Source organism: Pelodiscus sinensis, chromosome 3 (assembly GCF_052426305.1).
Source record: "Pelodiscus sinensis isolate ZL-2025 chromosome 3, ASM5242630v1, whole genome shotgun sequence".
Classification (NCBI taxonomy): domain Eukaryota; kingdom Metazoa; phylum Chordata; order Testudines; family Trionychidae; genus Pelodiscus; species Pelodiscus sinensis.
Genome location: NC_143054.1, coordinates 167,675,372 through 167,700,794, shown reverse-complemented (window position 1 = coordinate 167,700,794; position 25,423 = coordinate 167,675,372). Strand labels below are relative to the sequence as shown.

General features: G+C 41.1%; 1 protein-coding gene across 4 annotated transcripts in view; it reads right to left on the bottom strand.

The window, feature by feature from the left end:
- Positions 1-856: 856 nt before the first annotated feature.
- Positions 857-25,423, bottom strand: part of SRBD1 (S1 RNA binding domain 1) — a 245,431-nt gene continuing 220,864 nt past the window's right edge. For all 4 annotated transcript variants that reach the window (XM_075925416.2, XM_075925414.2, XM_075925415.2 and 1 more), the window contains 2 exons: positions 12,709-12,893; positions 857-1,888 (listed from right to left, as the gene is read on the bottom strand). In XM_075925416.2, coding sequence (XP_075781531.2) covers positions 1,599-1,888; positions 12,709-12,893 — 475 coding nt within the window. In that variant the 3' untranslated portion in view covers positions 857-1,598. The remainder of the gene's footprint in view (positions 1,889-12,708; positions 12,894-25,423) is intronic.

Below are 25,423 nucleotides of genomic sequence, written 5' to 3'. Positions count from 1 at the left end.
ATTCATTGAGAGAGTGAGGGGCTAGTAAAACCAGCTCCTTTATTAATCTACTGTGCTGACAGCCCCAAAGTTAGTTTTTTTACACCATCCAGCTAATCATGACCTCAACCTTAATCTGAAGAATTATCCTATATATGAAGAGAAGGAGGTAATTTATACCTCCCTTCCTGTGGAACAGATTTTTTGGCAGTCATCCCAGCTCATTTAGGAGTCCATTTTCATGAAACAAAACTGTCTGCAATGTGTTCTGTACTTAAATCCAACTCATTAAGACTTACCTCAGCCATAAAATCAAAATGAGACAAGCGAGAGAGAAGAGATTAAATGAATGGCTTATTGATTATCCTCCTGAATCATGGCTCCCACTCTCTAACCTCATTAAGATCAACTGATATCAGACAATCAGAGATTTTATCATTGTCACTTAGTTTTCATTATTTATTTTTTTGGAGTAGACATTTCAAGGAACAAGGGTCCAAGGGCTGTGGTGGATTCTCTGGTACTGACATTTTTAAAAATCAAGATTGAATGTTTTTCTGCAAGATCTACTTTAGGAATTATTTTGAGGAAGTTCTATAGCCTGTTATTTAGGAGATCACAATGGTCCCTTCTGGCCTTGGACTCTATGACTGACCTGATCATACCAGATCTATTCCCATAGCTTCCGCTGAAAATATTATCTGAAGCTTCAGTTAGTAAAAAACCAGTTACAATTATGTGACATGATGTTTTGAAAAGCACATCCTCACAATTATCCTTCTTAAAACAGAATGCTTTGTACAAACAGTGGTTGTTGGGAAAGTACAGGCATTACCCTGTGATTATGCAGCTAGTGTATGTGATCAGTACACTGAAAAAAAGGCCAGAAAGATTTTTATTATGTACAGGAAAAGAAAAAAGTAAACCAAATCCTTTTGCAACTTTCTGAACAAATTAGAGGAACCAAACAATTTATATGAGTGCCCAAGCAATACAAAAGAACTTTATACAGTAGCACAAACAAAAGTAGTAAATTTCTGATTCTGTAATACCATTACCATTATATCCAGATTTGAGTATTATTTGTTGTGTTCTTCCTTGGTCTAATCTTAAAGAAAATATTAACAGAAGAGGACATTTTAAAGCTTCTATTTTTGCTACTATAGAGGTCTACCTTTAAGCACTCCTCAAGGAAACTGCATGGAAACAAACCAATCAAGTGATTGTTTTTCAGTATGAAAGAGCATGGCTCAGTCTGCTGCAGCAACAAAGACCAAAGGTTGTTTGAAACAGCATATCTTGCACAGAAGAAAATGGTTAGGAGATGTGTCTGGCAGCACACTGAGATTTCACTTATTCTGCAAAGAGGAGGTGTGTATCTTAATTAGAGGGTGAAAGCCACTCGAGGGTTGGTGTTAAAGTGACTGTTATGAGGAGGGAGCTTAGAGTGTTCTAGTAAAGCTTCTGGAATTAAAAAGTTAAACTGAAGATTTAAAAAACTAGATTAATTCCTTCATTTCCAGTAAACTCAGTAAGTCCTTGAATTGCAACCTTTGGAATCTTGGTGACAACACTTAACCTTTAAAAGAGAAATAAAAGTCTTATAAGTGATGAAAAACTCATAAAACACGAAGAAGATCCAGTGTTATCCTTGACCGAGGAATATCAATACTGAGTACTTTAACTTCCACTCTTTCTCCAGGGCCCAACCCGAGACTTCTTCTCTTCTTGGCTTTAGAAAGTTTTGCTTCAGTTATGTTCCTAATTGGAATCAACCCTGACTTACCAACACCAATATCAACAAAAACTCCAAAGAGAGTAGCATTCTCTACTTTTCCAGTCAGAACAGTGCCAATGCTCAAGTCTTCAAGACAAACTATGCTTCTCTTGAAATCAGGTTTATCAAAATCTGTCAAAAAATAAGAGATGAAAATCAAGTTTCTGAAATGACACACCAGAAAGTCAACAGTACAATTAAACTTGTTCTGTGGGTCACTCCTACAGGCAGCCTTGTACTTTTGGAAACCAACTGCAAGTAACCAGTATTTCCAATATATTTTCACATGTCTTCCATATAAGCATCACCTCTACCAGGTAATGGACTTTCTTCTATTTTGCTAGCCCCTTGGCTGGTCACAGTGTATGCTATATAGAGAACCAGTATAATTTAACCAATGGCAAGAGGCTACCCTAAGAGACCAACAAAAATTGGTTATCTGATAGGGTTTTTATAAATTAGAGCACATAATAGTACTTAGGAAAGTGAATATTCAATTGAGGTTGTCTACTGATATAAGTAAACAAAAGGAAAACTACTAAAATGGTTTATGAATACCATGCCTCAGAGATAGCCCTATATGCACTCTACTCATTTATACCAGTTTGACACTAGTGTAAATCCACTAACTTCATGGAAGTCATTCCTCATTTTGTTGATGAAAATGGAGAAGTAGACACATAGTTTTAAATACACAAAGCTAGATATTCAAGCCTTTATAGTACAGTATGTACGAATGGATAGGATTTCTTTGTCTCTATTACTCCCGTGCTGGTTGATTCCTTACCAAAACCTCTTTCCATTTGTGCCAGCCTTGAAATGAGCTCTTCTGCCCTTCCCTATAGCTGTCGTTCCTCTTCCTGATGAACTAAGCTAGTTAGCTTGGCCCAAGTAGTTTGCTCAGTTTACCAGTGAGATATTCTGAACACAAAAATAAGTTTGGGATTTTTAATTGTTTCCCATTTTGTCTTTTAAAAAATAAAAGAATTTAATTTAAAGCTCACTGAATCGGAGTCTATGCGACTGCAGCACACTTTCAATCAGGCCCTAAGATGTCACTCAGACTGGCAATGGCATTAGTAGACTCTGAAAGGCATTGAAGTATCCATTGAAGGAATGCACTTAATTACTTGACTCCAAATCAGTTAAACCTTTTGTAATTTTATACTGTGCAGAGGCTTTTCAATGCAAAAAGAAACTAAATAGCTGCGCAGGGCACTGGCAGTGATGAGACTGGAAGAAGCCATGGGGACCATTTAATGTTTACAATGCAGCTTTTTGTTCCAGCCTGGTATGTAGGATTATCCACAGTTACCTGAACAGCCACTTAACTGCTGCTAAAAGTTAGCCCCTTTGTGCAACATTTTGAGATTTACTCCCTTCCGATTACTTTGGTTACTAGAACAATTTAAAATACAGTAACTCCTCCCTTAAAGTTGTCTCAGTTAATGTAATTTCTTTATTAGCCCGCTGGTCTATTAGAGAACACACTCATTTAAAATCATGCAATGTCCTATTATAAGGTTGTTTGGCTCCACCCACCTGGCATTCCACCCAGGGAGTGGGCAAGCCCTCAACCCCACTCCCTGGAAGGAGCACTGGGTGGGTAGAACAGGGCATGCTCCAAACTCAACCTCGCACCCTGGCTAGAATGCCAGGCAGACAAAGCAGGGCAAGCTCCTGAACCCCAAACCTGCTATACCCCAGCCTCAACAAAGCTTCACAATCATCACTGGTGAGTATAGTGTTAAATTATTTGATTAAAATAATTTAAAACTTATGTGTGTCTTTTGCCTGGTGAAAATTTTTCCATGGACTCTAGCACCCCCCCCCCCCCACACCCATTTACATTATTATGGGGAAATTGGATGTGCTTAATTTGTTTTCCTTAAAGCAGAATTTTACTTGAATGTAACTAGAACATTAAGCAAGGAATTACTGTATATATTTTAAAATCATCTTTCTAGTTCCCATCCCCAAATAGCTTTTCCTGTTTCATGATCTATTAAACTCACTGAGGGGCATTAAGCAGCCAAGAGTAGAGTATTTCAATTGAAACCAAGAATAGCATTTTAGAAAACTAAAATACAAGAAATAAGCCATAACAAACTGAAAAAGGGGAAATTAATAGTTATGATTATAAATGAGAAGCTAGGCATTCTTGAAAACTGATTAAGGAAAAGACAAGGAGAAATCAATGCAGATGTAAGGAATATAAAGAGTTTAAAATATATATTAGGAAACCTGACAATGTTATCAGTCCATTACTAAATGGAAATGGTAGGATTATCAATCTCAATACAGAAAAGGTATTCAATAAATGTTTCTGTTCTGTTTGAGAGAAAAACAGATGATGTACTCAAGTCATTAAACCCTCTTCCCATTCTAGTAGCCTCTCAAGAGGATGTTAAAACAGAAGCTATTGAAATGAGACACTTTTAAATAAGCAGGTCCAGACACCTTGCATCCAAGAATCTTAAGAAAGCTGACTGAGGAGCAATCTAGAGAATATATGTTGATTTTCAGGAAGACCTTCAACAATGGGGAAGTTACAGAAGACTGTAAAAAAAGCTAATATGCAATATTTTAAAAGGATAAAAGGGATGACCTGGGAAACTATAGGCCTGACAGTCTAACATTGATCCCAGGAAAGATAATGGACAGAGATGGGACTTAATCAAGTATTAAAGAAGGGCGATGAAGTTAAAAGTCAACAATAGTTTATGGAAAACAGACCTAGTCACATTAACATTATTTTTTTTCTGATGGGATTAACAAAGTTTGGCTGATAAAAGTAAGCAGGTGGGATTAACACTATTAAACCTCTCTAAGGCGTTTGTCTTGGTATTGCATACTTTTTTATGAAAAAAATTTGCAGATGACACAAAAAATGGGAGAATGGTGAATAGCCAAGAGGACAGCTCAATAACCCAGAGAAATGTAGATAGCTTAGTAAACTGGCACTAGAAAGCCAATTTTTTAAATAAGGCCAAATGCAAATGTATCCATTACAGAAAATTTCAGCAGTTACATAGTTACACGTGGGGCAGCAGACAGCTCCCTGGGAGCCAGTGTGAGCCAAGAGCTGGCTTTTAAGCTGGCTCCCTGTGAATACTAGCTCCTGCTTGCTGCCCCGCGCTGGCAGCATGGGGTCGCAGGCGGCTCATCGGGAGTTGGATGTGCCATTTGGGTAACCAATAAGCAAGAACTTTTTGGTTACCCGTTTAAACAGCTACACTCTTACATCCCTAGTATACATCTACGGATAAAGAATATAGGCCATATTTAAAAGACAGGGAGCTCTATCCTGGGAAGCAGTGACTCTGAAAAAGATTTGGGGATCATGAACATGAACTCCTAGTATACTGTTGTGGTCAAAAGGGCTAATGCAATTTTTCAATGCAAGAGGAATCTCAAGTAAGAACAGAGGTTATTTTAGCTCTGCATTTGCCACGGTGACCATTGCTGGAATACTGTCTCCAGTTTGGGAACCTACAACTCCAAAAGTATGTTGATAAATTGGAGAGGGTTCAAAGAAGAGCAATGGGAATGATTAAAGGATTAGAAAACATGTTTGATAGTTAAAGACTCGAGCTCAATCTATTTTGATGAAAAAGAAGGTGAAAAGGTGATTTGATCACTCTCTGTACATACCTAGATGGGGAACAAATATTTAATAATGGGCTTTTCAATCTAGCAGAGGAAAGGTATGATATGATCTAATGAATGGAAGATGAAGTTAGACAAATTCAGACTGGAAATAATATTAAACAGCAGCAAGCCATCAAAACCAGATGATATTCACCTAAGAGTCCCGAATGAACTTAACTATGAAACTGCATGTGCCTTCTCAGTTCCTTCTTGCCAGCAACTCCAACACAAGGGTAGAATGGCAGGAAATGGAACAGACATGAGCAACACATGTCAAAGAATAACAGTTACGAAAAGGTAGGTAACCATTTTTTTTCTTTGAGTACTTGCTTATGACAATTCCATGTTAGGTGACTCTCAAACAGTATCCATGGAGGAAGGCTCAGAGTTCACAGCTTAGCAGCTTGCAGTACTGCCCAATTGTCTCAGACCTGCTGGATTGATATATAGTGGAACATAAAGGTATAACCAGATGGCCACTCTACATGTCATGGATAGGCACAGCAGCCAAAAAGGCTGCTGAAATGGGTTACATCCTGGTAGAATGGGCGGTGATGATCACCGGGGGTGGAACCTTCACCTGGTCATTGCTGTAGCAAATGAAAGCACTGATCCAAGAGGAAATTCTTTGAGAAGATATAGGGAAAGCTTTCATCCTATTGGCCACAGCAACAAATAACTGTGTTGACTTACAGAATAGCTTGGCCCTGTCAATGTATAAGGTCAGACCCTTCTTGACATCTTGGACATGTAGTCTATATTCCTCCTCCTACTTATGAGGCTTTGAAAAGAAGAATGGTAAGTAAATGTCCTGGGTTTGAATGAAACGGAGATACTATTTTGGGAAGAAACATGGGGTATAGTCTTAGCTGGACCGTATCCTTGTAGAAGTCTGTATGGCAACTCCCAGGTGAGTGCCTGAATATTGGGTACTCAGTGGGCTGATGCCATTGTGACCAGGAACATAACCTTTCAGGAAAGGAAAAAGAAATAGCAGAAAGCCAGAGACTCCAAGGGAGGCTCCATGAGCTGTGCAGCACTAAATTCATATCCCATTGAGGGACAAGGTCCCTGATTGCGGGTAGAGGCACTTTAGGCCTTTAAGGAATCTTGCCATGATTCCTTAAGCAAAAACTGATCTGCCCGTGAACAGAAGGCTGAGATGGCTGCTAGGTTGACTTTGATCAATGAAAGGGACAAGCCTTGGTGCTTGAGATGCAAGAGGAAGTCTGGAATAAGCTGTAGCACAGCTTGCTGGAGACAAACACCTTTGTCTGCAATCTAGCAGGTGAACTATTTCCATGGTTATTCTGGTAGAGGGCTTCTTGCAATTAGCCACACAGCAGCCAGGCTGTCAGATGCAATGCCACCAGGCTGGAGTGTGCTGTGGATCTAGGAAATCAGGTCCAACCTGAACAGTAGCAGGAAGAGAACAGAGTGATCCAGCAACCATGCACAAACCTTGCCCTGTCCTGTTTGATCTTTGTGAGGACACTGGGGAGAAACAGCACTGAAGGGAATGTGTATGTCAGAGCTCCTGATAACAGAAGCATAAAAGTATCTGACAGGGCTTCTCTGTTCTTGCCCCCAATCAAGCAGAAGGTGTGGCATTTCATGTTCTGTCTGGATATGAACAGGTTCACCTGGGGAGTTCCCCTCCCTCTGTAAGAGGGAACTGACCAACTCTGGTGAAAGGGCCCACTCATGGTAAGATAAGAACTTTCTGCTGAAGTGATCAGGCAAAGCACTCTTGGTTCCTAGAAGATGAACAACTATGAGATGGATGTTGTGCCACAGACAGAAGCCCTTTAGTCAGAGGGCTTCCAACTTGGCGCCACCTGACTGTTGATACCGAACACTGTTGTCATACTGTCTGACAGGATCTGAACCACTCTTTCTTGAATCTAAGGTAGAAAGGCCTGGCAGGCTAGTCAAACTTCCTTGAGTTTCTATTAATATGCAGGATGCAATTGTGACTGGACTGGTAACCTTAAATGTTGAGAGTGCCCAGGTAGGCTCTCCATCTCAGGTATGATGTGCTGGAGACAAGAGTCACTGATGAGGCTGGAACTGTGAAGGACCTCCTTCCAGGTCCAAAGTGGTATCCTGCCACCACGTGAGTGCCAACAGTCTAGAGTCCTGAGCATGCTATAATTCAGGGGCGGGCAAAATCTGGCTTGTAGCACAGTGGGAGCCTCAGCCAGGCTCCCTGCCTGCCCCGCAACCTCACGTCACTCAGAGCAGCTCTCTGAATGCTGCAAGCCTCAGAGAAAGGTTTCATACATTGTCCTCACCTCCCATCCAATCTCGCAGCTCCCACTAGCCAGAAACCAGACAATGGGAGCTGTCTGTTTGCAGCACAGGCAGTATGCAAGATATGCCTTTCCTCCTCCCCCAGTTCCCAGCATTCAGAGCAGTACATAGCCCCTCTGAGCAGCATGGGGGGGAGGGGCATGGAAGGCAGGGAGCCTGTCTGAGGAACATACTGAGCTGCTGACTGGGAGCTGCCAAGGTAAGCTTCTCCTGGTCTGAGCCTGCTTCTGGAACCCCAAACCCTCCCCCTTCCCAAACCTCTGCCCCTCTTCTTCACCCTTACCCCACGTAATCCAAACCCTCTGCACTCTCGCTCCTGCACCCATAACCCCTTCCAGACTCTGCACCCAAATTCCCCCCAAAACCTCTCTTGCATGTCATAATCCACTCCTGCATCCATATCCTCTTCCAGAGCCTGGCAACCAAATCTCCTGTCTCAGACACAACTCAAATCGGTCTCCATCCTCCTGTCTTCTTTTGCATCAGGAAGTAGCGAGAATAAAAGCCTCTCCCTTTGAACTCTTTTGGGACTCTCCAATGGCAAGTAGGCATAGAGCCTCCTGTTGCAAAAGAGTGTCGTGAGAGGGGTTCCTGAAAAGGGACGGGGTTGGTGTATGGGTTGGGGGTATAGACGCAAAGGGGATGATGAAGCCTGATTTTATTATTTCCAATACCCATTTGTCGGTGGTTACTTCGGCCCAACGATTGTAATAAGGCCGAAGGCGATGATGAAAGATGGGTATGGTATCGGCAGTGATGGCAACGATGACTGGTGAGGTTGCACCATCGACAGGCGAGTCAAACCTGCTGTTTTGTGTGCGGTACGTTGGTCATCCTAGATGGTTGCGGACGTCTACGCTGTGGTCTTTGTTTGGATCGAGTCTGATCAAAAGGATGAGGTTGTTGTCTTTGGAATTGAAAGTCATATCGCCTCTGATACGGGAAGTACCTTCGGCGATGGAATGGTGGTATGTACATGCGAAGCGTACGTAGAGTCGTACGCGAGTCCTTTCCAGTGTGCAACACCTCATCAGTTTTGTCCGCGAATAACTTCAATTTGTCGAATGGAAGGTCTTCGACTTTCGCCTGCAAATCCCTAGGGTCGCCAGCAGCAGCCAACCATGATGCTCTGCGCATGGATACTGCGGTAGCTATTGATCTTGCGGCAGTATTCGCAACATCCATGGCTATCTGTAGACTAGCTCTAGAGCAAGCGTACCCCTCCTGTACCACGGCGCGGAGTATGGCCTTGTCCGCTTCGGAAGCGTTCTGGGCAAGCCCTGCCAACTTGGCAATGTTATCGAACCCTTGGTTGGACAGAAGTGCCGCGTAACTGGCAATGCGAAGAAGGAGGATGGACAAATAATAAACTTTTCAACCGAAGATGTCTAGTTTTTTGGCCTCTTTCTCCACTGCTGCATTTTTCACCTGTGGATTCTTGGTGCGGTTAAGAGCTGCATCCACTACAAGAAAGTTTGGCTGGGGGTGGGTAAAGAGAAACTCCAAACCCTTGGAAGGGACGAAATATCTCTTTTCCGCCCGCTTTGATGTAGGTGGGGCGGAAGCCGGAGTGTGCCAGATTTCTGAGGCTGGTTCAAGAATGGCCTTATCAATCGGAAGTGCTGCTCTCGAGTGTTGTCTCGGGTGTAAATTTTTCAGCAACTTGTATTGCTTGGTCTGCACGTCTGCGAGCTGGACATTCTGTGTCTGCGCTACCCGTTTAAAGAGATCCTGGAACTTTCGACCGTCATCCGGGGGTGAAGTGTCCCCTTGAAAGACAGCCTCATCTGGGGAGGATAACGAAATGTCAGCTGGAGACACTGTGTGCAGAGGGGCATCATCGTCCAAAATCTGACCCTCCTCTGGTTCAGACATCTGAAGAGGAGGAGGAGGGGCAGCCACTGGAACCTTCGACGATGGGGCTGTCTGTTGGAGTGAGCCCACCGGAGACTGACGTCTAGCCAGAGACGCACGGCAATAGCAAGAATGCGAAGGAGAACGAGATCTTGTATAGTCGTGAGAAAAATAATCTCTCCTCCCATGGCGATAGGAGCAGTCGGGAGACGGTCTCCTGGATGAATAGGCACTGCTGTATCTACTGCGGTAAGACCTCGAAGGTGAATGAGTCGGTGAACGAGATCTACTAGAATGAGATCTACTAGGCATCCCATAATGCAGTAGGGGGTGCCTGTACACATAAGTATAGTGAGGCCTCAAATGCCGGTGCGGAGAATGTGGGCTGCACTGATAACGAGGCTCTCGCAGAGAGTGGTACCGTGGAGGGGATGGAGACGGTGCCAGGGAAAATATCAGTGAGGGAGACGGGGACACCTTTCTTGGAACTGATTTCCTTTGAGCCTTTGTAGGAACGGCTGAAGGCATGGTGTGGGCCTCATCAACAGATGAATGCTTTGAGGCTTGATCCTCATCGTCCAAAACCAGTACTGGGGAGTGCTGTACCGATGAAGCTGGCAAGACTAACTCTCCTAATGGTGCCTTAAGCTGAACCAAACTGCAGTGATCCGTCGGTGCCATACTTGGTTTCTTAAGAGCCTGTGGTGCCGCCTCCGGTACTGCAGCATGTCTGTCACTTAGCACCGTATCCGGCGCCATGGGCATTTGGTGCAGTCGATTGAAGCAGTGCTGGCCTCGGTGCCGTATCATGCCTCCCATGCCATTACACCGTCGGTGCCGAGGTCCTCGGATCCAGCACCTGCGTAGACGGCCGCCTGTGAGTCGGAGGAGCCGTCTTCTTCCCCGTAGCCTTAATAGCGCACGAAGGCGCAGGCACCGAAGAGCGCACCAAAGGCTTATGCCTCTCCGATTTTTCTTGTGTGGGCTGACAGTCCGTTCCAGAGGTGCCCAGTTGGTCACCTTCATTGATTTTAGACAGAGGGGCCGCGGCTAGGGATCGCGCTGGGGAGGCTTTCTTCCCTTTCTTCGCGGTCGACTCCCTTAATGGTGATGATCTCCGCTTGCGCTCCATAGAGGAGTCCCCTTGAGCTGCTTCAGAAGGCTGCAGAACCTTATCAAAGAGGATGAGCTTGAGCTTCATGTCTCTGTCCCTACGTGCCCCGGCCGTTAATTTCGAACAGTGGGCACACTTGCTCGGTATATGGGACTCCCCCAAACAGCGAATACATGCATCATGGCCATCAGATACAGGCATGGGGTCTTTACACTGGGAACATTTCTTAAACTCCGGTAAACCAGGCATTTTGATTCAACCGGATTAAAATAGTAATAATAAATTAGAACTTAGCAGCAATAACAGTAACACTGACTAAGTCTAACTTTAACTTTTTTTTTGTTTTAACTAACAAATAACTAATTAACTAACAATAACCTGAAGAAAAATGAATGAAAATTTGAACTTTTCAATTGAAAGGAGCTTCCTCTGAGGAGAGACAACAGAGCTCCGTCAGCAACCTAGGACGGCTGAGAGGAACTGGCAGAGGGGCCGGACTGCGCAACAGGAGAAACGGTGCGAACGGTGCGTGGCGGCTGCTGCGCATGCGCGGTCCGGCCAACTACAGCTACGAAAAGCCTCCAATCAGCGGCGCCGGGACGAGCCCAACACCTAGAGTGGAGCACCCAAGGGGACCACTCGAAGAAGAACTGTAATTCACTCTACAGGAATTTCCTCCCACAGGAGCAACAGTAGAAACAGCAGCATAGACAAGATCAGGAAGTTTTACTGGAGCAGGTAAAAACTTTTGAACCTGTCTGGAACCCCCTTCCTTACAGAGGATATAGTTACTGTCACCAGTGGAAGAGCATATGTGGCAAATTACAGCTAGATAAGGCCACTGAGAGGGTGCCAGTCATACCTGCTGTCAATAGTGGATTGCTCCCCTGAAGGCAGTCAATATTTCGACTTGGGTTGGTTCAGTTCAAAACAAGCAAACAAAAAATTCCAGTCTGTACTAAGAAAAATATTAGTAACAAATGCATTTACAAACCATGTCTGAGCATGACTGCTATTAGCACTGTTCCAGTCACAGTCTTTGTCTACAAAAGACTGTTCCAAAAATCTTCCACCATTATTCCACTATAGGTGCATTAAAATTTGAATGTTTGCATTAAGAACTGACATTTATTTTGATGTTGAGAAACACAGTGTGTTTTTATATGTATTGCTAGATACTCCATTTCATTGAAAATTAGAAATTAGAGCTCCAGAATGAAATTACTACAAGATAGGAAATGGATTTCCAGAATCATTAGTGGGATGCATTTATAAATAACTATAATAAAGGCTTAAAGCAAAACAATGAATGTTGAGAGAGTGGAAATGTATTTTCTCTGTAAATATCAGTCTACTATTTATTATTACATGCCTGAATTTCTGTTGCCTACTTTTATCTCTTGCAGTTGTGAAAGGATATAGTGTATGCAGTGTAGGGTTCGCTGAACAGGGCACTTTCAGATATATCCCTCTCTTCTCCTACGCCTTCCTCACTCTCTCCCACTCCAAACTTGTTTACACTGCTGTGAATATCTAACCAGTGGTGGGTAATGAACCATGTACTCCAAATAAACTTTTCTCTGAGGAGTGTGTGACCCAAACTCCCGATAAATCAAAATTTTAAATTACTATTCCATACATCTTTACTATTACTGTTTTTAGTATAGTCTCATGCTTCTCCCACAATAGCCAATAGTAAATTTAATCAGTACACAGTCAACGTAGGACAACTGTCTTATCTGTTAAAAGCTCCGCATCCCACCTTCCTATGGCTAAAAAGGTCATGATTTAAGACAGGATTCACACTCCTTAATTACCGAGCCAGCAAACACTATGTGATTGACTGCATGCTATAGTACTTTCTTCTCTGTTATACAGGATAAAGGGAGGAACTACATATCCACTAAATCTTCTGCTAACTTAGAAGAAAACCTGCAGTTTAAATAATAAAACTCAAAACATTCTACAATTCCAGATGACAACAAAACTGCCTTTATAAAGTAAGGCATTCAATTTTTACCTGTTCGGATGTCAAAGCCTTCCGGTTGCATCAGACCATCAATGATGATTTGAAGCGTATGTACTGTTGTATTTAATCTTTTTGCTGTTCCTTCTAGTCCTTCTTTTTGAATTACAACATTTATTTTGTGTTGCATATCAGGTTTTCCTATATCATTTGGATTTCCTCCAATGAAAGTTAAAAACCTTGAGAATTAAAACAAAACAAAAAGCAATAATCTGTAAGATCAGTAGACATAGTTGTATAGCCCTCAGTGAGGACTGAAATCTTGCCAAGTTTAAAGTTCAAACTATTTTTGAGCTCTCATAAGCACAAAAACATCTTGTTTTTTAAAAAAAGCCGTAAGAAAAGTGTACTTCTTTCTCCTTAGCATAACTCAAACATTCTGCACTTTTCTGTTCACCTTTGGGCTGAGGCCAAGCATGTAAAGTTTGAATATAAGAGTAACTTTTCATGAAGGATATGAATTACTGAAGGTCTGAACAAAGTTCAGAATAGAATCCACTTCTCAAGCTTAACTTTAGGGCTTGCTATCCATGAACACTATCCATGAACACTATTATTTCCAAAATGGTTTCCTATATCAATGATGATTCATTTTATACCAAAATTAAATGACAGAAAATCCCAATTTTTCATGAAAAGTACTTCAAAAATTGAAAATGTCATGATTTTGAAATTCTTTTATTAAGACTTTTAATTAATTCTATTAAAATGAAAATATAGCTATGATAATATTTGCAAGTTTTAGTGAAGTAAAACTTCTGGTTCTGAATTTGATAATTTAAGTAAAAGGATGAGAAAGCTTTAAAAATAATCTATTGCCTAGGACCTTCATATAAAAGTTGGGCAATTATAATTAAGGGTTCAAATACTAACAGAATAAAATCACTCAATGCTCACTATTTAACTGTTGTGTCTCCTTCACCACCAAATCAAGAAACTGCATATTTTGGCTTAGTTATCTAACACTGAAAATAAATACATTCAATAATAAAGAGAAGCACCTGACCATGTTAAATATTGGGTTCTGAATTCTATAGTAGAGACGTACACAATGTTCAAGAGCATAGTTTGATTATATACCCAGGAATTAGCTGCTGAATGCACACACAAAGTATACATTTTCATGATGTGTCTACACATTGCATTTATTTTAGTAATGACAATGGCCAATTATCCTCAACATCAATAAAAGGATGAGAAATTCTAAAAAAAAACCCTGTCTTTCAATACTTTTTATACTATGAAAAACAAGATAATATATTTACTAAATGAAGGAATCACCACAGACATCTTCACCAAGCAGAACCCTACTTGTTCAGGATTCATGAGGGGTTTGATTATGCCTGTCCTTTATGAAGGTTCACAGTAGGACAATGGGAAGGAACATGACTGCCTCTGCCTTTGCATGTTTGACTTAACAGCAAGCATAGTCCTTGTGCTCAAGGAATCGCAAGAATTACGCCCTCCACTCTCCCTGCCAGGGTCCATGGACCTATCCCACACTTCTGCACCAGCCTGTAGAACAGAATCTGAACACAGGATGGGAGAAGAATGGAAATCAGCTTACTAAGCGGCTCAGTAATAGGCACATCCCCTGCAGAATAGGGAGCAGCATCGAAGGTGTTCCATACCACTACCCCTGTGACAATGCAAAAAATGGTTGTTCAGCTCTCATAGTTGTTGTTCTTCGAGATATGGTGTTCATGTCCGTTCCAATTAGGTGTGTGTGCGCACTGAGTGCATGAATGTCGAAAACTTTCCCCCAATAGCATCTGTTGGGTCAGCCAGGGAGCCTCCTGGAGTGGTGGTATAACATGCTCTCTATGACCCTGCTGATCCACCTGCCCCCCCTTTTCCTTCTTAACAGGTATTCTTACAGAAGGTGGGTATTGGAATGGATGTCAACAACACATCTCTAAGAACATTTACGAGAGGTGAGTAACCATTTTTTCTTCTCGGGTGCTTTTTCACATAGACTCCAATTAGGTGATTCCCAAGCAACTCTGAGGAATTAGTGTACTACTGATTGCAGAACTGCCCTACCTATAGCTGCATCATTTCTTGCCTACTGATCAATGGTGTCATGTGCCAGGAAGGTATGAACTGAGGACCAGGTGGCTGACCTGTATATGTCCTGAATTAGGAGATGGGCTAAGAAAGCCATGGAAGAGGTTAGCCAGCAGGATTACTTTGGCCCTGTCTCTTTAGATCTTGAGAATGATCTTGTGAATCAAGGGAAATTGGGGTAAAGGCATACATTAACCAACCCTTTCAGGGCAGCATAACCATGTCCACCATGGACCCAAGACTGTAGTTGCAGAACAAGCAAAAGAGGGGGCATTTTTTGTTTCACTGTTGCAAACAAATCCACAGGAGGAAACTCATAGCGGAAGATGGAATGGAAGACATCACATTTCTCAGTCATAAGTGGTTGGCAAGATGATCTTCTGCGGTGGTCGGCCACTTCATTCCAGGCTCCTTGGAGCCAAGAAACCTCCAGGTGTATAGAGTGGGCTATGCAAAACTCCCAGAGGAGAGCTCAACACAGCGGCAATGACCGCACACCATCCTGCTTGTGGTTATAGAATGCCTTAGTTCTATTGTCTGTCAGAACCGTGAAGCTGTGACCTTGCAAAGTGGCATGAAATGTCTGACAGGTCAAATGAACCACTCTGTGCTCCATGACACTGATGTGGAGAAACATCCTGTCATCCAACTACCTACCTTGAGTCCACAGACCTCCCAAGTATGCTCCCCAACAGAGATCCAACACATCCATGACTTGGTCATCTCGTGTTAGGAAGCACGAAAGGGGAAACCCATGCAGACTACCAGGCAAATCCTCCAACGTGACTGAGTGTCGAGGACCTGCTTGCCCAAACAGGGCGGTAAACTGAAAAGAGCCATGCCTGGAGTGACCTCAGTCTTAGCCTGGCATGCACGACTATGCCATGTGCCCGAGGAGGGAAAACGCTCAAGAGACTAGATGAATTGTGCCCTGGAATTGTGATTCCAACAGAAAAGATCTGATATAAGGACTGCCATGATAAACTCTACCCTTTGGACAGGGACAAGTGTCACCTTTTTAAGTTGAGCAGTATGCCTAACCTTTGGCCACTCAGCAGCCAGTCGTTGTGGTAAGGGTACATCTTTCTGCCAAAAATATCCAAGCTCTTGGCCTCTTTGGCCTTGGGCACCAGGGCTTGTTGACCCTGACACTCCCATTCATTGACTGGCAAGACCAATGGGGAGCGTGGGGATGGATGAGACTAGAGACACTGATAGCTCTTAAAGAGCACATAGTACTTCTCCTCAACACCTTTTGCCTTTGGAGGAATAGAGACTGGGTTTGTCAGATGAAGAGATTATTCTTCTCCACTGTTTTAATGAATGGGAGAGCAATCCTTGATGGCCTTTCCAGGGTCAGGATGTGAACCAGAGGGTCTTCTACTTCTGTCACCCCTCTACTCGGATGCCTATTTTGCAGGCCATATGATGAAGCATGTCCTGGTGGGCCTTGTGGCTGATAGGAGGAGGGACTAAAACGGAGGCCCCTACCACCATCTCATCAGGAGATAAAGATGATGAGGCCACAGAAGGGGCACTGTCTCCTGAACATCCTCTTGATGACTCTCAGGGGAGCTGTGACCCAGTGACCCCAGAGGCTGAGGAGGCTGCTGGGGGGCTTTCTTGGCTGTTGAGTGCCTCACAATAGAAAGCGTGTAGCCTTGGAAGCATGAGGAGTGGAGGTGGCCCCTTGAGACCTGGGGTGATGCCATAAGGCCATGGAGGAGGTACCTTGGGCCTGGTAATATGGCTGGGGGGGGGGGGGCAGAAAGCCACAGAGGTGGTGGTGGCCATTGGGGTTTCCATGATATATGATGGTCACTCCTGTGCCTGGAAGCATATCTGGTCTCCCAGAATGGAAGAACTTCCCTTCAGACATTGAAAAGGCCAGTACTGAGGAGCCCAGCGCAGGCAACTGGTACTGAGCTGAGGAGGAATGAAACAAGGACATGTACCAATGCAGGGTTGTGCCTTAAAGGCACAACTGAGAAGTATTTTGTTGAGCATGAAGTATTATATTTCTTCTACCTGGGGTCTGTGTGTCAATCTGACAATAGAATAGATAGCTCTCCTATGCTCTACCTTTCTATCTTATGTCTAGTTTTCTGCTAATAAAATAAGTGACTTTGTGAAACACTGACTTCCTCCCTCAGAGCCAAAGACATTGCACTTCTGATGCTGCAGCTGATTTTCAAGCAGAATTTGCTCTCCATTGAATTGCTATTAATGCATGCTTCTGTGCTCATGGAACAGAGATGTCATTTCCAGTGGGGGCTTGAAGAGTTAAATATATATCAACCTAATTACTATGGAATTTTGCAAATCTTAAATTGATATTAATCATGGGACTACTTATGTTCTCTTTCAAAAAAGGAAATCAAAGGAATATTAATAAAGGTAAAATGGCCTCAATGATGTCAGTGGCTAACCTCCCATTGGCTTTAATGGGGCCAGGACTTCACCACACAACAGTAAATCAAAATTTATGAATTCTACCCAGTTCTGCCATTGATTTACTATGTGACATGGGCAATTCAGTCTCAGTTGAAATGTGGATAATATCCTCTACCCCTCAGAGTTGGCTTAAGCAAAGGGATATTGTAGGTTTATAAGTTATATTCCTAATTTTTTCCAAATAAAAGTAACTCATAAGATTATTACCTCTGAAAATTATTAAAGTTATTTTCTCTATTTTTCAGATTATTTTTAGCTTGGACTGCACTTTGAATATAGTCTGTTTCACAGCTTCCCCTCCTGTAGTCAGTGTCAATCAGCCTCCCCTTTTTATGTGGTTCTTTCACACAAGGAGAGAAAAGCATTAAAAATAACCATTTGAAAATGTGGCTACAAAACCACTAAAACAACACAAGAATTCAGTAATAGGCATAGGCCCTGAATCCTCTTTTTTTTTTTAAACTAAATAATTTTCAACTTTTGGTATCACTTTACTATTGCCAAATGATTTTAACTGGTTGGATAACAAGGCAAAGTATCAAAGCAAATGCAATTTTTACCAACATCATTATAAATTGTTCACATAAGCATATTCCCTTACACCAACTGTAATTTTATCTAATCTATTGGCTTTATACAAAGCAGCACTATCAAGATGATAAAGGACATGCACTATTCTCCCTCCACCTGAAAAGAATATTAATAGTGGCTGCATAGACTGTACTAAAATGTGTGCAGGTTTGTGCAGTATGGTCTGCACAACACAGCTAAGAAAGAGCTGCTGACTGTTAAGTGCTGAAAGATGGACAACGCCACACCAGTGACAGACAACAGCTGCCTGAGCTTTGATTGACATGGCAGATGTAACATGACAATCCCTACAAACAGCCAGCCTCCTGACTCAATGTCCTAAATAATATATGCTACACAAAGCAGACCTATAAACAAGCCTGCTGACATTCATGCTCTTGGCTTTATTTTACCACAAATGGAAAATTCATCTTGACTACCTCCAAGTAACATTTTTTCACCATAAAAGTACGTTCATGTTGTAAATTTATAACAGGGTAGATTTCGCTGTTAAAAAAATGTAACCACATGGAATGCTGACAGATTCACAAAAATTATATACAGATCTTTCAAATGTGTGGATGAGGATATAGGATTATGTGCTGATTTTTGGGAAGAAAAAGAGTAAGAAATAGGGCTCTGAGAAAGACCTTAAATCCTTATTCACACAAATTTCCTTAGTTTTGGAATACCATTGAAGATAATGGACTAAGGATAAGGATTTCACAGATGAGTGAGAATGGTAGGAGTCAGGTCCAAAGTTACCATTCATAGTTTAATACTGTTAAGGTCAAGAACAGAAATTTGGTTCCATTTCAGGAACATACTTAAGTATGACACTTACCCTGACTTCAGGAGAATTACTCATGTTCTTAAAATTATGCATCTGCTTCAGTACCTTCCTGAACAGGGCGTCTTTTCAGAGGAACTGTCTTTGCCTAAATTCCTTTTGTTAACAGCTCATAATAGTGACAACTCTGATAAAACTAGAATGTTTGTAGTATTATAAAAATGCCTAACACCAAAAAACATAAGCATCCTCAATAGAAAGAATAAAATTATTATTTTAGAGATTCATAATCTTTTAGGTCCTGATGAGAAACTATATCCTAAAATATTTCCATATTAATTAGTGATTATAGATGTAATTGTTTAAAAAAGACTTTAATTTGGTTACATGTTTCAAATATCATTTTTCACTCAAATGTGTGTGTCCTGAGGACATTTAGAACAAAAATCAATATAAAGCCCAAAGCTCTCACTCAGCAGTAATGCATTATATTGATCATCAATATTTTTAAATGTCACTGCTAAGAACAAAGTTAAATGCTCTCTTATTTAGAGCACTTTTTTTGGGCAAGGTCAGAAAAAAAAGATATAGTTAGAAAAAATATGAATAAACTAGGTGACAAGCAACTTCCCTTACTTACTTTTTTGTTATGTTAAAAGCTTAATCTGTATGATACTTATTTAGAAATAATAATTTAACAAATTTGTAACTGACAGTTCCAGTTCTACAAGAAACCAAATTATAGACTTTGTAATGAACAATCTCTTCTCCGACTATTTTCTTGTGTATGCAAATTAGTAAAGTAAAAAATTGTAATTAGCGGTTAAATATAGAGTTTAGCAGCATCCATCATATCTCCATGGAAACTCAATACATAAAACATTCCACAAAAATTATGTTAAAGGTGAGATTTTTTGTCATGACTTTGATCAATCTTAATACACTAGAATATATTGCCCCCCATCTTCAGATACTGAATGTTTCAGTTAATTAGGAATTGTTTTCATATAAAGGCATGTCAACTGAGATAAAGCTATCAGAATCTTTTTTTTTAATGAAAACTGGAGGAGGTTATTACATACTACTCACGAAGTTCTACAGAAAGCTTTCATTTCTAGAGCAGCCTTTGGGCTATTACAGAACATGAAGAAAATGGTCATGCTAAGTCACTGGTGTTTTTATTTAATACATAATTTCATCCATCTTACTCAGATAAAGTAAGAAAAGCAGCATAGATGTAACAAATAAGCAAATCATGTTCTCTTAACATACACATCTGCACAAAATTATAAACACAGACCTTGCAGTGCTTAAAGAAAATTTCTGAGCACAATACAAAGAAAATTAAAAAAGCAACACATTTCCAAAAGAGAATTGCAGTGCATTTAAAAACTATTTTTGAACAAGAAGTTTCTTTGTGATGTACAGTAGTTCTTAAAGCTACATATAGGTTTTAGTCATAGTCATTCTGTTTTATGTAATCATTTCCAGCAATGTGACTTAAGAGCTAACAGTGGAACATGATATGCCATTACATCTTGTCAGAGTGTACATGAGTTAATGGTGATGCAATACTTTCACTTCAAAAACAAAATTTTGTATTAGCATGTTCTTAGCTAGATAGAAGCTATATATTTCCCAGTGCTATATAACAGTTAAACTATATGGGCCAAACAATAATAAATATCAAAGTATTATTTATTCACAATGCAAATTAAAGAAGGTTGCGGTGGTACCAAAAACCAACTTAATATAAACTCTTAATATTTCAGCTGCTGTGTTGGATTATAAAATTGTCATGTAATATTTGTGTATTCTCTAAGTTAATTGGTTGTTGGGTACAAAATTAATTTTCAAACATTATGAAAATATTTAAATGGCTTAGAAAAATATTCTAGTGTGAATATTTAACAACAAGTCAATAGAGATATTTATATCTATGTATTTATATAGATATATATATCTGGAGAAATGGTCTGAGGTAAACAGGATGAAATTCAATAATGACAAATGTAAAGTACTGCACTTAGGAAGGAACATCACTTGCACACATATAAAATGGAAAATTACAGCCTAAGGAAGAGTACTGCAGAAAACAGTCTGGGATTCATACTGAACCATAAGTTAAGTATAAGGCAACTGTTGCAAAAAGAGGGGAAAAAAAGTAAACATTCAAGAATGTATTGGAAGGAGCATTTTAAGAAAGAAACAAAAAGTAATTCTTCTGCTCTACTCCATGCTGACTAACCCTCAACTGGAGTACTGTGTTCTGGATACCAGATTTCAGGAAAGATGTGGACAAATTAGAAATAGTTAAAAAAAGAGCAACAAAAATATGCAAATGTCTAGAAAACATGACTTATGAAAGAAGACTGAAAACATTGTTTAGTTTAGAAAAGAGAAGACTGAGAGGGGACATGGTAGCATTTTTTAAGTACCTAAAAGGTTGTTACAAGGAAAAGAGAAAGAAATATTATTCTTAATCTCTGAGGATATAACAAGAAATTTGTTTAAACTGCAGCAAAGGCAATTTAGATTGGACATTAGGAAAAACTTCCTACCAGGGTAGTGAGCCACTGGAATTGCCTAGAGAGATTGTGGAATCTTCATTGGAGATTTTTAAGAGCAGGTTAGACAAACATCTATTAGGAATGGTCTAGATGGTGCTTGGTTTGCCAATGAGTGAAATAGGAAACAGACAGCATTGTCTGCTGTAATTTGTAATCAAACTTGTTCTTGAGTTATTAGCTGAACAAGAAGTAGAATTGAGTGGACTTGTAGGCTCTAAAGGTTTATACTTATTTTTGAATGGTATTTTTTGTATATAATGCTACATTTGTAAATTCAACTTTCATGATAGAGATTTCACTATGTTATCTATATGAGGTGAATTGAAAAAGACTATTTTGTTTTTTACAGAGCAAATAGATATTGATCTTGTTGTTCAATAGAGCAACCTGCAAGAGTAATAGGTGCATCTGGGAATTCTGGTATGAAATAAAAGAAAAGGAATGTCACAAGGCTTCTCAAAGTCTCTGAGATACACATATTTATTCTGAGTATTGCATAATACAGTAAGACTCCAATTGTCTGGCATCCAGTTGTCCGGCACTCCCTATAGTCCGGCAGCAACTGGAACCCAGAAGTGTTCCGGTCAGCCGCTCTCACAGCCGGGCTGCTGAGAGCCGCATGCATGCTCCTGGCCCGCGCTGTTCCGCTCACGGTCCCCAGTGCACATAATGTCTAGCCTGCACTTGCTAGCAGCTGGCCACTGAGCACAGGCAGCTGCCTTGGGACCCGGACATAAGGTTGGGAGAGAAGAGGGACTGGGTTACAGCAGGGAGGGGACGTGTTTGGCTCTGGCGAAGGGGAGGGGAGGGGAAGAGAAGGAAGAGGAGGGAAGGGAAGGAGGATTGGGTTGAGGGTATGCCCCCTTATAGTACTTCTCGGTACTCTGGCATACCTGATAACCCGGCACCATCTAGGTCCCAAAGGTGCCAGATTATCGGAAATCTACTGTAAATTGGAATCCAAATTACAGACAAATGGTGGAACACTGCAGGGGTACTGCCTTTGCTTTAGCAAATTTCAAAGATGTGATCTAAACAGAAATAATCCCATCTTAAAATAACACCAAGATGAGACCTAATTCAGCAAAGCATTTAACTTCACGCACTTGATTTCAATGAGATTTAAGTAATGTGCTTAATTTTAAGCATATGATTAAGTTTTTATATCAAAGGGAGTACTGATCATAGCATTATAGATACACAAAATATGGCTGAAGCATAAATATTTCATTTAAGCAATCTTGTAAATACATTTAAAAGAAATCTCATTATGTAACCAACCACACTGTTACATCAGCTTACACAAGACAAAGTCTTGCAATTGTATAATTTGCAAAAGGAGATTCCCACTTGAATACTGCTAAATCACATCTTTAAACACCTTTTATGATCAGAGGCACAAGATTCCTAAATTGTCAGTCTCACTGAAATATAACCTGCATGCCATATGCTGCAGTTTGTGTACATCATATACATACGCTGGTTGCTGTCCTTTATTAAATGAGTAAGGTTAAGATTATGTAATGGGTATTTTTAGTAAAAGTCCGGGACAGGTTGTGGACAATGATAAAAAAATTCACTGACATCTGTGACTTGTCCCGGACTTTTACTAAAAACATCAGGAGGGGTGCAAACAGAGCTGTGCTAGTTTGTAGCTGCTCTAGCTCCACTACTGCTTCAGAGGTCCTGGGGCTGGCTGTCGGTCAGTTGTTGCAGTGCTGATTCTCCTGTCCTCCCCCACATGGCTCTGGCAACTCTGAGGCTGGCCGCCAGTCAGCTGTTCTGGTGGCCCTGGAGGTTGACAGCTGCTCCGGCCCTGCCTCACAAGTAGTCACAGAGGTCCCAGAAAGTCATGAAATCTCAGATTTTAGTGACAGAATTGTAACCTTAACCTTTAGTATTTTCCCTGGGATGCATATATTTGTTTAAACACAAATGTTTAGATTTAGTTAGTGGATACCCACTAAGTCCAGCAGATGGATACAATGATAAAAAAATGTTATAGGCAATATGACTATTACCTGATTCTAAATTCTTGAGGACTTCTTACATGTTGTCTTTGTTTTCCTAGTAGCTTTTTTTACAATACTTCTTCAGAACGTGGATAACTTGTACTTGCTCTGTTAATTGTATAGAGGGTGGTATGCCACTGTAAACTGATGTTCACAAATAAATTTGGTTTAAAATCGTTCTGAAGTGGTGACTCTGCTTGACACGTTTCAGATCAGTGCCAATTTTATAGCTGATTTAGAAATCTCTAAAACTTAAAACACAGCCCCAGATTTGCAGGAAAATATGCTTCCCACAAAGGCATTATGCGGAAATTCCTTTGGTTTAAGATCTAGGAGACCATATTTTTCTTTTCTTTTTAATTCAGAATATTTGAGCATGTTCTGATGTTTGTAGAATGCATCATAAAGAAAGGCTCTGACAGAGTGAAAACGATGAACAAAACAAATTTGATAATCTGTATAGCATATTATAAAATCATAAAAATCATAAATCATCACCAAAATGTTTTCAAATTATTTTACAGAAGTTGTACAGATTTTTAGTTAAAAAGACTTAGTGCCATAAATCAATTATATCAGCACCATTTGCTCTGTTATTACTAAAGATTACCACAGTATTTCCATCATGAAACCCCCTGTTTTTCAAGGGTTTCTAAATCAGCTGTATAATTGGTTCTGGTCTGAAAAATAGATTATTTTTGTATATCATGAATCTATAATGTGGACGTGTGCCTCTAAAATTTAGATAAGAGTGGTGGATAAGAATTACTGGCTTATTTTTGTTTTAAAACAAACAGTTACATCTGATAACTTTTTAATACAATACAATTTTTGTTAAATATTTTTTCTCATGGAAGAATGGACAACCCCCTGCAGAGAATGACCCTTGCAATTTCTTTGTACAATGCATAGCACATTTTCCACGGTACTGTAATAATAGGGTTTAACCTTGTGACTTTCCAAATTGTGCAATGATAGTTGTTGAAGAAGGAAAAATAAGTCTCTCCCACCCCAAGACAGAAGTGGGCAGTAATTTTTTGAAGGGGGGGATTTCATAAGTTTTGGATGTGGTTGTGGGTCACCCTGGAAGGGGTGGGGCCTTAGACAGAAGATGGGGGACCTTTCAATAGCAAGAGCTGAAAGGGCTCCCAGGCAATGCATTAGCGACAGGGCTGGGTGGTGTGAGCCCTTTCAATTGCTTCTGTTTAATGGGCTTGTGCCTTAGCAGCCACGGGAAAGGCGTGAGCCCTTTAAATAGAAGCTGTTGAAAAGGCTCACAGCTCTTGGTCCACTGCTAACACGTTGCCTGGGAGCTGCCAGGGAGGTGCAAGTCCTTTAAATAGCAGGAGTTAAAAGGGCTCCTGCCTCCCAAGCAATGAGTCTGGGAGCTGCTGCAGGCAGGATGAAAGAGCTATGTGGGCTGGATACGGCTTGCTGATAGCCTCCTGCCCAGCCCTGCTCGACGTGGATTCAATAATATAATGAACACAGTTCTGAAAACCTTCTTGTGATGTAGTGTTGGTACCTTGCTGGCTGCTGTCTGTAGCACGGCACAGCAGGACAGGGAATGAGTCATTATGCAAGGGGCTCCCAACCTGTCTGACCAGTTGCCTCCCAGGGAAAGAAACAAAGGAAGGAGGAGAGGCCAGCCCTTGGCTGGGGGGCAGGGCTGGAAGGGGGCATTTTTAGTTTCTGTCTGGTATCATTGAGGAAGCAGACTAAGCAACGGGCTGGGATTTAGGGGCCCAGTCTCCCCCATCTCAAGGGGGGCTGAGGCATCCTAGGCCTGCCCTGTAACTGGATGACATCTTTGCTGTGCTGTATCCTGGAGAAGCAATAAACTCCCTCTATTCTACTGGCTGGTGGAGTCTGTTCGTGCCATTACGGGGCTGCAGGAGGCGGGGGAACCCCGACACGCTGCCACACTTCTATAGGAATAAGTCTCCCACATTTAGGATTTTAAAAGCAGAGTTTGTACCATATGATAAGTGTTGCTAACCTCAAGGTACAGTATTTTCAAAAATAGAAGACTAAAATCTCCTTATTTAAGCATCTAAATAAGTGTCAACTTTCAAAAGTGCTTAGCACCCAGTGACTACAGAGGTAGCCCTCAGTTCACCAAGGCCTGGTCTACACTAGGACTTTAAACCAAATTTAGCTCCCTACAGTCAATTTTCTAAGTGATGTGTCTACACTACCAACCCAATTTTGCCGCCCTTAGGGGCGATGCAGGTTCATGTCTGTAC